Genomic DNA, 15,708 nt, shown 5'->3' with positions numbered 1-15,708 from the left:
CAGAGAGCCAGCTACCCCCAATCCCAGCCCCACCCCAGCACTCCCTCTCTCCTCCTCATTATGGACAGAGCTGAACAGTGGCAGGACCAGTGGATATGAGCACAATCAGAGTGCGGCTATGTTTGGGGATCATAAGCTATGTTCTGTTTCAAGGTAAGGGATGCTTTTTTTTCCCTCTCAGCACTGACAGTCCAAGAACCCTAAGAGAGTGATCCTGGTCATTAAGTCCCATGTTTGGATTTTCAAATGGGGAGGGTTGTTTTTTTCTGCCCAGCGGCATGAAGTCAGCAATGTACAACACTTTTTAGAGTTTGCTCCAAAGCCAAATAACTCTATTCCTGGGATGAGAGTGAGGGAAGGGAGAGGGATGTTTTCCTTGCCCTACCCCTCTCCCACAAATCATTACTCTAAATTGATTACTAAGGGACCATAGGAAGCTGAGGTGATATTTATAACCTTGGTAATAGTGGTCCTGGGGAATAAGGACCCTGGTGTTTAATATCTCGACATCCCAGCACCTCGTGACTGGAAAGGACCTAGGATACTTGGTCCATAGGGGAGGCTACCTCTTCCTTGGTCCTAGATGAAGAACCTATTGTTAATCTCTTTGTCACCAAATCCTCTTTGCCTCCAAAAGTTCAAGGTACTGTGTTTTTCTTAAATCTCAGAACTAATCAATATTGATTTTTGGTGTCATACTTCCAGGGAGGCATTGATCCTGAATCATAGTAGTGTGGACTAGGGTTAGAAGGAAGAACTTTTCTCTGGGGAAGGTGACCAGCCCTTTGAATCAGTCACTAAAGGAGACCATAAAACAAAGCCACAGGGTTAGGGAGTTCTTCAAGAAGTGAATTCATTTTTCTTATCTTGGGCCAGAAGAACTGATATCTTTGTGGAGGCAGGAGGATGAATTTGATGACCTCTAGAGAGCCCCTGTTTTATGATAAAGAAGAGTCAATGTCACAGAGACAAAAATAAAACCATTCAGTTTTCCATGCTTCTTGTGAACAGCTAGGTAGCACATTAATGGTTTCCTAATTAAGGAGCCATTGCTGGGAACCGAGAAAGGTCCTGGAGACTGTGACTCACAAATCCAGGAACTTCCCTTTAGTCCCCCCACCCCCACCCCACTCCCACATTAGGTATGGGGGCTGGGCAGCCAGAGCTTTGGGAAGCAGTCAAGAAAGGGAAGTCATACTGGAGAACCCCTCTTCAGGGCAATGGGCCCTATATTCTGGGAGAATCTACCCTGTTTGCTCTCCCCACTACTAAATACTATATTTAGTGGCTCAGTTCAAGATTTCTTTGAATCCCAATAACTCTCTAGCAGAAGTCTGATGATGCCCCCTTAGCATCTTAGCATGTTCACCTTTTAATTTCATTGTACAGAGAGCAGCTAAAGGGAGGAAGCTGGAAATGACAGAAGAGGGTAGGTAGTCTGCTACATTGGTTAGCTCTTGTTTCTCTATCCAAACAGGTATACATATATATATATATGTATATATATGTATATATGTGTGTGTGTGTATATATATACACATGTATATATATACACATATAGACATATATATGACTGGTATATAATATTTATTGATCTGTACAATAATATTAAGAGGTGAGCATGCTAAGATGCTAAGGGGGTACCATCAGACTTCTGCTAGAGTGTAAGCGGGATTCAAAGAAATCTTAGAAATCTTCCAGTCTAACACTACCATTACCAGGGGAGAAAAGCAGAGTGATTAGTGAGTTTATTTATCCAGAGGTACCCTAATCTTCAGAGTGGGCCTCCATTCTCTTACATCCATCATAGACAGAGCCCATTGACAGCCACAGGAAAGAAGTGATAAGAAGGGTCACTTGGGCTAAATACATCATGGCTCTGGAACTGATCTTCCCAAGATGCTAACTACCCTTAAGAACAATGTTGGCGAAAGCATACTTTGTTCTTTTAATCTTACAGGAAATAACATGTTGCCTTCAAAAAATTCAACAGATTAAACTCCAACTCTGTGCAGCACGTTGACGATTGTGGTACAAGTAGAAAGAGTATTGTCTTTGGGCTCTCTATTATTTACTACCTTTATGAGCTTGGGCAGATAACTTAAATGATCTCAGTTTTTTCATCTGTCCCAAAACTCTGTCCTGGGACGTTCTCTTCTCTCTCTTCACTGTCTCTCTCAGTCACCTCATCAGCTCCCATGAGTTTAGTTATCATCTGTATGCAGACAACTCCCAGATTTATATATCTAGCCCCAGTCTGCCCTCTGACCTTCAGGCCCAGATCACAAATCACATATAGATATTTCAAACTGAATATTCCAGAGATATCTAAACTCAACATATCCAAAATAATTCATTATCTTTCCCCATAAACATACTCCTCTCCCAGAATTCCCTGTTTCTTTCCAAGTCACCAACATTGCTCTAATCTTTCAGGTTCATAATTTCATGATCCTTGACTCCTCACCTTGCCCCACAGATCCAATCAGTTGCCAGATCTTGTTGGTTCGACTTCTGCAATGTAAGTCACATTTGACCCCTCTCCCCATGTGCACATCACATCACTGCTTGCCTAGATTATTGCAGCAGTCTCTTCATTGGTTTCTCTTCCTCAAATGTCTTCCACTCCAATCTATGCACACATCTTCCTTAAGGTGGATCTGATTATGTCACCTTCCTATTTAATGAACTCCAGTGGCTCCCTCTTACCTCTAGAAAAAAAAAAATTTCTATTAAGAACCCCTTCACAACTTGGTCTCCATTTATCTTTCCAGCTTCATTGAAAACCATTCCCCTCTTGCCCTCTGTGATCTGGCTTCTATTCCCCACTTCCAATGGCCATTCACTGACTGTCCTCCATTCCTAGAATGCCCTTCTTCCTCACCAGTCTCATAAAATCCTTCTTTTCTTCAAGACCCAGTCAGACATCATCTTCTACATGAAGTTTTACACCCTCTACTGCTGGTACCTTCCTTCCCTAATTATCTCATATTTAACTACCTTGTGTTTGTATTGATTCTCTTTGCTTAGGGTGTATTAGCTTACATAGGTATATCTTATCTCCCATGTTAGAATGTAGGGTCTTTGAGAGTAGAGATTGTTTTACTCTGTATTTTTATCTGTAGGTCCTGGTACATGGTAGGAACTTAATCAATGCTTGTTAAATGATCAGTCAGTAAAAGGGGAATATGGATTAGATGAATTCTAAAGTCTTCTCCAGCTTTGAATTTATTGTGATTTTTGAAAGCAAAGGATCTTCACTTTTTTATGTCATGGACTTCGTGCAGTACATATTGACGCCTTCTTAGAATAATTTTTTAAAATTCATAATGTAAAGAAATGACAAATTTGTTAGTGAACATAAAAATATATTTTTCCCCTTCCAGTTCAGAAATCCATTAAAACTTATCCAGAAACCCCCATTTAAGAAACCCTACTTTAAAAGATACATATTGTAGTTACTGGGAATACAGCAATGCAAGTATAACCTGACCTCAAGGAGTTTATAGTTCAGTAAAGAGAATGATAAGATATGTGCACAAATAACTGTAAGGCCAAATTTGTTAAGTACAAAGGAGAGATTCAGAAAAAGTGCTGTGAGAAATTGGATGGGTAAGCTTACTTTCTGCTGAAGGCATCAGGGAAGACCATAGAGGAGGTGATACCTGAGCTGGGCTTTGGAGGAAAGAAGGGATTTCAATAGGTAGAGAAGGTGATGGGGGAAGTCAGTTCCAGACATAGAAGATAGCATGAATAAAGGAATAGAACAAGATAAGACAGGGAAATGATAGATATTTCAGTTTAATTGTAGAGTTTGTGAAAGTAGCAACAGGATTGGAAAAGTAGGTGGGAGACAGCATGTGCTTTATATGTGGTATGGCTCTCAGCAATTATGTGTTTGATTTATGTTTGAGTGATCGATTATGGAATCTTAGAATCAAGAAACTCCTTACGCTGTCAGGGTCCTTCTAAGGTTATCTCATTTATGCCTCTGTGTCCTGAGAGGAAGGCCCCTCTCTTGTCTTTGAACAGCTCCCTTCCAGAGAAGGGGCTACAGTTATGGCAAAGAAGGATGGTGACCTAGGAAACCCAGCTTCATTGTTCGGATGAGTCTAGGCTGGGAACAATGGAGCAAGCCCAGTGGAAGCCCAGTGGCAGATGGCAGCAGTTTAAAGAAAATAAACGCACCCGGCAGGCTGCATGCTGGCACTCAGTCCCAGATCCTGCTCCCTGATCTCACCCACTCAGGGCTGGGCAGCTGCTCCCCAAATGTGGGCCCCTCAGGAAGTTCCTTTAACTCTGAGAAGCCCAAGGAATAGGAGTCTTAGGCCAGAAAGCAGACATTAGCCCCAGTGTGGGCTATAGGAAGGGAACCCCAGCTGGGTGGTTCCACTTCCCCAGGTTGTTTTCCTTTCAGCTCATTCTCATGTTTCGAGGATGATTTCATTGTATGAAATGAGGAAACGTTCTCTTTGTGTAAAGGCAAACACAACCCTGTATGTCTGCCTGTGTACACATATACACACACATGTGCACACACACACAGAGATATATTCAAGAAATTCTGTTTCTCAAGGGATCTGGGTGATCAGCACCCTCTCCAGGTTGAGCTGGCATCAGTCATTTCCACATTCTTTCCCCATCCTGGTGATTCTCTTCCCTGTAGAAAAAGAGAGAGTCCTTCCAGTTGAGGAGTAAAGATCACTGTCTGGTTAGGGAGGGAGGAAATAAACAATTCTTAATTATCTGTTATATGCCAGCCACTGTACTAAGTGCTTTACAAATATTATCTCATTTCGTAATGTTTGATAATAATTTGGTAGGTCAGATTGCTCAAAGTATTTCAACTAACCAATTGAAAGATGGCTTGCAAAATTGTCCCAATACTTCTGTGTTCTGTATATATTTTTATACATAAGTCAAAATGGGAACTTATAATCCATGGGAGGAATGGAGTGGAGTAGGGATGCCACATTGGGAGAGGGAGGGAGGAAAAGAGAGAAAGGGAGTGAGAGATCAGGATATTTGTTGGAGTCCAGACCTTCCTTAGCATCAAAAGTGGGATGTCTTGTGGTCGGACACTTAAGAGTCACCTAAGGGTCACTTAGATTAAATTAGCTCCTACAGCTGAGTAACACTTTCCTGAGTGCAAAAAAAGTGAAATGTCTTGTAGTTACTAATGGAAAGTAAACCAAAGCTACAGTTAGAAAGCCACAGGAGAGAAGAGGGAGTATGTATTCCCTGGTTTCAAGAACAGTTTTCAAAATAGAAGCACTTATGCCAAGCTGGTTTCTATTGACCATGTAGGCTGTTTCTCCCAACTGGGAAACAATAGGCTCTTAAGTGACTGGACTAAGAAGGTGCCAAGCACCTTAGACCCATTTCTTTCTAGACATGTCACTGATCCTTGTGTCACTTTTCTGTGGGGCTGAGCAAGGGTGATTATCTCCATACTACATATAGGGACGTTGAGGCCCAGAGAAAGGGTGAATGAGTTAACTATGATTCCATAATGAATTAGTTTTTCAGTCAGGATTCAAATTCACATCTTCCAACTCTATACGAGGGGTTTTGTCTACTTTTTTTTTTACCTACTATTCGGGGTGCTTAGGAAGCCAAATGGGTTAAGTTCCCTGTGGCAGGATCCAACTGACACCGCAGGTTGTACCAGTTTATCATTCTTTTCTTACTCTCATAGGTGGCTCCTCCCAAAGCCCACAAGTCCAGAGCCCTGGATTTCAGCAGGGTAAGGTGAAAACACTCAGGGGACTGGCGTACTGATAGGGAGCTCATATGAATTATTACAGGGTCCCCAGGGTTAGAGGTGTTGTGCGCAGACTGCAGAAGTTCTGAAGGGGCAGCGAAAAAGACTAAGCTTAACTCAGGGTGTTTTCCACACTTGGCCAATCCAAGCTGGTTTAGGATGGCACCAAAGCAGGGGTGGGGAACCTTTGATATAGAGGCCACATGTGGCCCTCTAGACCCTCAAGTGTGGCTCTTTGACTGAATCCAAACTTCACAGAATAAATGGTTTAGTAATAAATAAGCATTTTTTAAACATCAGGTGCCAAGCACTATGTTAAGTGCTGGGGATAAAAATATGGAAAAAAGACAGTCCTTATCCTCAAGGAACTCACAATCTAATAGGGGACAATAACATGCAAAAGGAGGCTGAAAGTACTTACTATGTGCCAAGTACTTTACAAGTATTGTTTCATTTGATCATCATTTAGATGACAATTGCCTCACTCCCCCAGCGAAATTCAGCAAGGGTGGCAGCCAGGCTGATCACAGGGCCATTGGTCTTTCAGCCAAAGCTACTCTGACATTCATCTACTAAGAGGTTTTGATCTATAGAGGTTAGGGAAGTACCCAAATTGATGAAATAAGAGATCTTTGAAGCTTATAATAATAATAATTTGGATAGAACTCGGAGATTTACAAAGCACTTTACGTACAATTCTCATTTGATACTTACCACAGTCCTTTAAGGTGGCTTATCCCCATTTTATAGATGAGGACACCGAAGCTAAGAGAAGTTAAGTGAGAAAAAACCCCAGAGAGACAATAACAGTGACATCAGTCTTTCATTATCTGTTTCATGAGTTATCAGTGCTGCAGTTAATATTGAGATAGGTTCTCCAAGCACAGGTTGAATTTTCTGGTAAAGGGTGAAGACAATTTTTAGCAGCACTATAGCCAGAGCAGAACCTTGGTTCCCCAAGGCTCTCAAGTGACAGGATACCAGGGTAGAAGGATTGCCCCAGGGCAATCATAATGGCAACCCTTCCCCGAAACTAATTTGACATATACCATTCCAGGTAGTAAGCCTTCCTCCCTCACAACTCACTCGGCACCTCAGTCTGCCACAGACATCACAGGTAAACATGAAATTTAGCCAGGGGCTTAGGCCTGGGCCTGACTCTGAGCCAGGTGATCTTACTGGTCAAAGAAGATACATGATAGCATGGGTAGAATTTGGGGTTGGGGAGGGAAGAAAAATAAGTGTTGGGAGAAGGGTAGGGATTACATAAGTAGGAGCAAACTATCCTGTGAGGTGGAATCAGTCTCCAGTCAGGAATGCTGAGCACTAAGGATGGGGGGCTGTCTGAAGACTTTAGAATCTAGTACTAACCTGGGCCCTTTGAAAATTTTCTGAAGTGTTCCAAAAATAAATCAGTAAAGCAATAGCCAAAGATAAAAATCTTCATTGCTAACCACTACCTGGAAAGCTAAAAGATTTTGGGCAATAATTTTGATCATTTCTTCAAAATCTGCCTATGGTTCTCAGATTCCCCCAAAATGCTGCCTTGGTATTCACAGAATCTTTGAACGTATCCACACTGGTCTCCTCAGTGAGGGGTGAGTCATCAAGTTCAAGACCATCTACCTTGCACAGTCTCCAATCTTCTCCCGTTAGCTCTACAAGGAAAACCCAGACACAAGAAGCCAACTCAGGGCCAGGTAACCACAGGCTCAAGGTGGGGGTTGATTGGTATTGAATGACTCAGTCTTAGGGTAGCTATCCAAGTCCCTGCCCTGACGCTAGACAGTGTTGCCCTAGGATGTGAGAAACTAAAAGTGGTTTGGGGATGGATAGGAAGAATTGTCAAAGTGGGGAAAGAGACAAAATGCTGGTCATATTGAAGGGAAAGGAGCAGGGACTTGGGACATTTGTAAGGGGCTGAAGGAAAGGGAACTGGGAGTTGGAGGAAATTGAATAATAGAAAGATAAGAAAAATTGGGGAAGGCTCAGCCCCAACTCTGGAGAGTGGGGTCCTACCCAGGATAGGAATGGTGCATTTGGACTCCTGGTTCTGTGCTTCCCATATTGGCTCTACCTTGTATCATAACTGGGCCTCCTTCTCCCCCATGCTGCAGGTACAAGTGCCCTGAGTTATAAAACCAGGGAAAGATCCCAGATCCCCACATTTGCAGGTGAGTCCCTAACTCCTCATAATGAGATATTCATCATAAGAGTCCAATGACAAATAGGGAAACTCCCTTTGGGCCCCCTTCCCTTCCAACATATTCCTAAATTGAAATGGAATCAAGAATGAGAGGAACTGGAGAGGAAAGAGAAAGAGTGGAGATAGATTTTTGTTGACTGAATTCAGTCATGCCACTGACCCTAATGTGACCATTAGACCCAACATTTATACCTATTCGTACTCCAAGAAACCTGTAATTTCACTCATATGCACATCCCCTCCAATTATACAGGCTATAGCCCTTCTATAACTTTGTAGAGGATCACTGAGAATTTTTCATTTAAAAAAATTAGTCATTTTGTGGCCAGCCTGGTGAAGGGTCTCTCCTAACTTAACTAGGCTGATACTTTGCCAGTTCATCACTGGGCCCACACTTCATTATCATCCTCAACAATAGTCATTAAGTGCCTCTTATGTGGCTGGCACTAGAGATACAAAGTAAGGCAAAAACTCGATCCCTGCCCCCAAGGACCTTATATTCGAAGCCTCTCCAGTTTGGTAGACACTATCACAGCTTGTCCTCCCCTGTAGGAATCCCTTGGTTGCCACCGTAACACAATGGGTTGTTGGAGGAACAGTTTAAAGAAAGCAAAGATATACAGAATAAAGAACTGAGACAATCTGAAATCTGCATTATGTAGATAATTATCTCACTTAGTGTTGCATGAGTAACATAGGATGATCAACCAACAATAATTAATTGTTTACTCGTTTTCCATAGTGTCCAATTCTTTTTGATCCCATTTGGGGTTTTATTGGCTGAGATACCAGAGTGCTTTGTCATTTCCATTTCCCATTCATTTTACAGATGAGGAACCTGAGACAAACAGGGTTAAGTGACTTGCCCAGGGTCACACATCTAGAAAGTATCTAAGGTCACATTTGAACTCAGGAAGACTCATCTTCCTGACTCCAGGCCTTATACCACCTAGCTGCCCATGGATACTCTGGATCATAGGATTTGGAGCTTGGAGGGACCTTGTAGATCATCTAGTCGAGGGGTTCTTATTTTTGTGTGTGTCATGAATCTCTTTGGTATCCTGGGGAAGCCTTTGGACTCTTCTCAGAATCATGTTTTAAGGTACAGATGATAACAGAGGAAACCAAGTATATTGAAATACAGTTATTGAAATATTTTTTTAAACTAAGTTCACAAGCCCCAGGTTAAGATCCCCTGATCTGGTACCCCCATCACCATCTTACAAATGAAGAAACTATAAAGTCCGGAGCGCTGGAGTGTGTTGGCTCAGTGTGACATGGATTACATTAAAACTTAAGTCTTTTGACTCCAAATCTAATCTATTGTGATTCCACAATACAGTGCTGCCTCATGGCATTGTGGAAGATGAAAAAGAAGCACCAGCACAGCAGTCTCCAACCTCTTGATGATTCTATTAGAAAAGTTCCTGTCTATGTTCTCTATTCCCAGGCTAGCCTGCCTTTGAATTCTCAAAGTCTCTCGAGAAGCCAAGAGTTCTATAAACTTTAACCACCCCTTGTTACAATGTATTCTAAAAGTTCTAGTCTGTATTTGTTCTGTTTTCCCAAGCAAGCTGCCAATGAATTTTGAATATAGCTCAAGGGCCAAGATTTCTGTAGACACTAACTATCCCCTGTTACAATGTATTCTAAAAGTTCACGTCTAGGTCTATTCTTTGTCCCAGGCTTGCCCACTATTGAATTCCCAATATAGCTCAAGGACCAAGAGTTATATAGAACCTAACCACTATATGTAACAATATTTCTAAAGGAAGATGAATTCTGAGTTCCAAACTAAAAGATTAACAACAAATCTCCACTTGTAGGCAGATAGGGGTACTTCCATCACTTTCCCCAGCTTCTGGGTAGTAAGGGTGAGGGCTGCCCTAGCTTTGAGACCAGGGTGTCAAACAGGCCACAGTTGTGACACTCCCTAATGGGACCAACCAGATTAAGATGTAATTGGGAAATATTTAAGAAATATTTCACAAAAATAAATAAAAATAGAACATAGATAATTTTTCTAAGTCAATTTGTGTCCACTACAGGGATTCTTATGTGCCCTCTGTTTCTATTAGAATTTGACACCACTGCTCTCAGACATTGATGGTAACTTCCCAAGGTACAGTATCTCAATATCATGAATTTGTGAGGAAGAAGGAATTACAAGGGAATGAAGCAAGAAGTCATTCCACTTTTTTAGGAGGGCCTGAAACCATCTTATTCCTCTCTCCATTATTAAAAAATAAAATTAACCTTGGCTCTTAAAATTATACCTATTAATAAATCATTCCACTTTCTTTTTTTCTTCCCCTCTCAAGTCTCAAAAAAGGGCAGCATGGCATAGTATTAAGAGAGCTTATCTCAGAGCCAGGGAGACCCACCTTTAACATATCCTAGCTATGCAGTCCAAGGCAAGTCATTTAACCTCACAATGCCCTTGGCCGATAGAGTCAAACTCAGATAGAAATCCAATGCCTGAGGGTCCATATAGAAAACCACACATTAACATTATTTATGTCCTATTGTATTTTTATTTTATTAATTTTATTATTTTATTAATTTATTATTATTATATTATTATTTATTATATATTATATATTATATATATTATATAATATATATATTATATATATTATATAATATATTATATATATTATATATTATTATTATATTATTTATTAAATATTTCTCGATTACATTTTAACCTGGTTAGCTGCACTCTGGAGTGTTGGTGGGGTGGGGTATGCCTGTAAGTGTCCTTCTCATTATGGCACTCAGACTCCATCTTTGGACCTTGTAAAAGAGGAGGGGGAAAGAAGGAAGTGTTAGGCATCCTGGTTGCACAGCAAATGCCACAAGAAATGTGCACTCAATACATAACAGGTTCTGTAAAACCACCAGTCATGACTCCCATGTCATATTATCATGGAGAATCTGATCTTGATTCAAACAAGGTATTTGTCCAAGGATACTCAGGGATGGGTAGGGGAGGGAGTGAGAGATATTTTGTTGGGTTGTGAGTTCCTTTTGTCTCTTCTTTATTTGACCAGAATCTTTCTCTGGCAGGAATATGCCAGTCTCCTTCACTGACTGCCTTTGTCACTCTATCTTAGTTACAACCTCAGACATTATTCCCAAGTCAACCATAATGGATCAGAGAACAACTGAAAAACCTGTCTTTCCCACCCCAACATCTGAGACCGTGCTTACCGTGGCAGCATTTGGTAAGTCAAAAAGAGGAAGGGGAAAAAAGGTAGAGAAGGAAGATTCTATGATTGGGATCATCTTCGTGTTGGGCCCTGAGTTCAAATAATATCCTTAGTGGGATGTGGAGTCAAAAGACCTGAGTTTGAAAACTGGCTCTGCCACTTCCTGTATGACCTTGAGGGGAAATCACTACACTGCTCTAGACCTCAGTTTTCTTATCTGTTAAGTAAGGTAGTTGGTACAACCCCAGAAGACTCACCATGTTTTCTACCTCTTGACATATAGATAGGTGATAGATTTAGAGGTGCAGAAAAAGACACACATTTTCAGACTTGACTAATATGTGGGTCTTTTATTCAAGCTCACTTGTTACAAAGGATTGGTTTTTATAAGTTTTTTTAGTGGGGAAGGCAGGGGAGATGAAGGATAATATCTATACAAAAATAAGTTAAGGAAAACAGAAAAGAACATCAATGAAGCTGTTTTAAAAATTTCACAGAAGAGAATACAGAAGGAAGTTTGAAAGGAAACATACAATCAGGACAGCTTTTGGAACTAATTTGTAGAATTTTGTATGCGCTTTAAAAGACAAAAACAAAAAATCAAATTGTACAGAATGAGAATTGAGGTTTCATATACAGTACTCTTTTCTGTTCTTTGTGCAAAGAAATTTTCAGGTTTGTTGGTATTTTTCAAATTTAGAATAACAAAATTTTTTTAAAATTTAGATGAAAACATAACATGTTCTGATCTCAGAAGAGCTTAGAGTCTACAGGTGTTCATTGGGAAATGTCTTTTATATCAAAACAAAATGCATCAGAAACATTTTTTGGTATGAGTAAATTGTTTTTAAATGAGGTGGTTGAACTAAATGACCTCTAAATCCTTTCCAGCTCTAAATCTACAATAATACTACGTCCTAACAACCTTTCCTCAACTAAGGTTTTAGCTGAATTCATGGAAAGGCGACTGTTTGGTTTTGGGGTTTTTTTGGAGGGTGGGGTGAGGGAAATTGACTCCTTGACCATATGCTGAATTTCATTTTATGGCTCTTCCTTTCTTTTTCTCTCTTCCTTTTTCTCTTTCTATCCCTCTCTTTCTCCTCCTCTGTCTCTTCTTCCTGTTTCTTTTTCCTGTTCTCTACATATGAGTATATATATGTACACATGGGTATATGTATATAATTTTTTTAACATAAGAATGGAGTGTGGTAGTCTGAGGGAATACTGGCTGGGGAACAGGAACTCTAGGGATTCATTGGTCCAGGTGACTGACTATGCAGCACTTGGCAAAGTGCAAAGAGTGGGACTTGAGACTGTAAAAACTATGCCTCATTGTACTCTTCTCCCCTTTTCCTCTTCAGGAGTTATCACCTTCATTGTCATTCTGGTGGTTGTGGTGATTATCCTGGTAAGCGTGGTCAGCCTGAGGTTCAAGTGTCAGAAAAATAAAGAGTCAGAAGGTACAAACTCTTGGAATTTCTTGGGCCCTCTCTCTGCTTTGATGCTCAGGAGTTGGACCATTAGCTTTGCTTTAGGGATGCATTAGAGGCAAGGGGAGGTTCAGGGCAAAAACTCCACTGTGCTAATTCCCCACTCAGTAGAAAGGGGTTGCATAGAAGTTTGAGAAAAATGATGATAAAAATCACCAAATGGTTTAGAGCATTTTTTCATATGACTATAAATTGTTTTGATTTCTTCATTGGAAAACTGTTCCATATCCTTCCACCACTTATCAATTGGGGAATGATTCATATTCTGATAGATTTTACAAGGTTCTTTATGTATTTGAGATATGAGACCTTCATCTGAAAAACTGTCTATAAAATTGTTCCCCAAAATTTTCTGCTTTCCTTCTGATCTTGGCTATATTTATTTTATTTGTACAAAACCTTTTTAATTTAATGTAATCAAAATTATCTATGTTACACCTAACTTTTCTCTCTATTTCTTGTTTATTCATAAATTGTTTGCCTCTCCATAAGTCTGATTAATAATATGTTCCACTTCCTAAAAATTTTCAAATGGGTGCTGGGGTCTGAGCTTGACTGGGCTTATGAGAGTGGTGGAATTTTAAGTAGTGGTTCTTAACCTGGGGTCCATAAGCTTGGTTTTTTTTTTTTTTAAATATTTTGACAACTATATTTCAATCTAACTGATTTCCTTGGTAATTCTAGGTATTTTATTTTATGCATTTAAAAACATCATTCTGAGGAGTACATAGTTTTACTAGATTGCTGAAAGAGTCCTGAACACACACACACACACACACACACACACACACACACACACACACACACACACACACACACACACACACACACAGGTTAAGAACCCCTGCTTTAGAGGAAGGCTGTAAATAAGTGAAAAAGAAAGCCCTGATGAAGTCACTAAATTTGCCCCGGTGGGTCTGGGTTAAGTTTGGTACCCAGAATTCCCCATCTCAGACTGATACCTTTATTTCCTCACAGACCCACAGAAGCCAGACAGCTCTGGAATATCTGAAAGGTATGAACATCAAGAGGATGTCAGATTAAACCCAATTAGAGCCATGAAAAGAGATGTTTTTTTCCAGAAATGCCCAGGGGACTGTCTGACAGGGAGGGGTAAGAGTGGGCCAACTCATGGGAGGGAAGTGAGTGAAACCCTGGGATTGACAACAGTGGGGTACCACCAGGAAGAGCTACAGGAGATGGGGTGGGTGGGGAGGAAATACTAACCTCTCCCTGAGCTTTTAGGGCAAAGCCCAGGTTTGACCTGCACTAATTAACTAATTATGACTGGTCCCCACCCTAAGATTTCAGGTTATCAACTTACTCAGAATCCCATATACAGAGAACTCATGGTATTGACCAGAGCTGGGGCTTTGGCAGAGGCAGAAAGGTGGTGAGGTCTCTCGGGAGGATGCACGGTTCCAAACTTTCCTGTCTCACGGCTGAGCCACTGCAGCCTTTTCACAAACAGGGACTTGGATTCTGGACAAGCAACATTCCACCCCATCAGTCACGGAGTCCAAGGTTGAACAGTCTCAGCTCCACAGTCCTAATGTCCCCTTCCCCCATGTGTTTTTCCTACTGCCCCCTTTTCATAATGGAGACTCTTCTACTTCTTCCTGTTCCCCAGCAGCTCCACAGCCAACAGAGAGAAGGACACCAGCATCACCCTCATCTCTATGAAGAATATTAATTCAAATAATAACAAGGGCTGCTTCACAGAAGAGAAGGTTTGGCTTTTTCAGTATTCTCTTTTTCTCCCCAAGTCATCTCATCCATCTCATCCATCCCAGCTCCTGCTGGGCAGGAAGGTTCCTCCTGTAGTTACAATAGGACTTTTTAGTTCCTAAGCATTATTCAGGGAAGAGACATTTTGAAAAACGTAGGTTTTATTTCTTTTTCAGTTCCCACTTCTCCCCAGTACAAACTTACCTTGACCTGAGTATCATTTTTTTGCAGGTTCTATAAAGTTGAGCTTGAGTGACAAGGACCCAGGAAGCAGCTAATCTATGACTGTGATGGTGGATTGTTGGAGTGATATGGGAAGAAGGCCAAGGCATGATATATTCCATACAAATGATTTCATTTCAAATCCACACTTGAAGCCCAAAAGATAAAAGTCTTGGTTTAAATTTGGGAGAATTATCTCCCAATTTGAACATAAATGATAACCCCCAAAACATAGCCTATTCCTCCCACAGCCCTGGGATCATGGAGAAGAGACGTCTACAGGGCAGGGGCAGATAGGTTTTGTGTTGGGAGTGGGGGATATTTGTATTTTTCATTTTTAATATAATTAAAATTATTTTTGATCTGCAGCATGATTTCTTTTAGGACTTGTGCTTGCAAACACAGCTGCTTTAGAGAATGTGAGATCAGAGAGTCCCAAATAGGTCAGGACCTCCTTCCCAAGGCAAGGCATGCATCCCTGGGTTAACATAAATTGAGGACACTCTGAGAGATCAATCAACAAACATCTCTAGGGCTAATAGGACAATCCTAGGCCCTTCTATGTTTCAATTTATTGTTCTGTAAAAATGGAATGAAGCAACGGACCCACCCCTTAGTTCTGAAGGCAAAGTAGCACTGGCAGACTAACTATAATAATGCATGTTATGCACTTTATGACCATAAAGGTAAACTATTATTATATCCATAATAATCTAAACAAAAAATAATAGCATCACCCTTTAGAAAGGAGGCCAATGAAAGGAGCTAACTGGAGCAAAGTATTGTGTTAATTAAGAGAGCTTTAACTGGATCTATAGTAGATAATTTTTAAAAAATAGTTGTAGACTTTATTATGCCCTAGAGTAGATGTCTGGTCCCCTTGGTTTCAGCTGGAGAAAGATCAAGAAGTATTTGCACATCAGAGGGAGGGGAAATAAAATGACATTAAAGCTGTATCACTGCATAGACCAACAACACATTGACTTTATGGGGTCAGGGTCAGATTCCTGTCAGGTCAGTGAGGTTCCTGTCGCTAACATTCCCTGGAATCCAGCTACTGAATGGTCATGGAAATTTTGAGAACAT

General features: G+C 40.7%; 1 protein-coding gene across 10 annotated transcripts; it reads left to right on the top strand.

Annotated features, from left to right (window-relative positions):
• ECSCR (endothelial cell surface expressed chemotaxis and apoptosis regulator) lies at nt 1–14,990 on the top strand. Of its 10 annotated transcripts, none has more exons than XM_072630458.1 (11): nt 37–153; nt 2,437–2,521; nt 5,699–5,746; nt 6,822–6,881; nt 7,324–7,464; nt 7,882–7,938; nt 11,087–11,197; nt 12,544–12,642; nt 13,651–13,687; nt 14,303–14,402; nt 14,632–14,990. In XM_072630458.1, exons 1-11 carry the CDS (start codon nt 139–141, stop codon nt 14,638–14,640), a joined length of 762 nt encoding a protein of 253 aa, XP_072486559.1. In that variant the 5' UTR covers nt 37–138; the 3' UTR covers nt 14,641–14,990. The 10 variants fall into 10 exon arrangements, with proteins under 10 accessions (XP_072486562.1, XP_072486561.1, XP_072486567.1 ...); XM_072630459.1 differs by having other exon boundaries at nt 38–153; nt 14,306–14,402; XM_072630461.1 differs by lacking the exon at nt 2,437–2,521 and having other exon boundaries at nt 1–153; nt 14,306–14,402.
• Nucleotides 14,991–15,708: the final 718 nt, after the last annotated feature.

This window comes from Notamacropus eugenii, chromosome 1 (assembly GCF_028372415.1).
Source record: "Notamacropus eugenii isolate mMacEug1 chromosome 1, mMacEug1.pri_v2, whole genome shotgun sequence".
Lineage (NCBI taxonomy): Eukaryota > Metazoa > Chordata > Mammalia > Diprotodontia > Macropodidae > Notamacropus > Notamacropus eugenii.
The sequence above is the reverse complement of the archived record's forward strand: the minus strand, read 5'-3'. Positions and strand labels throughout refer to the sequence as shown.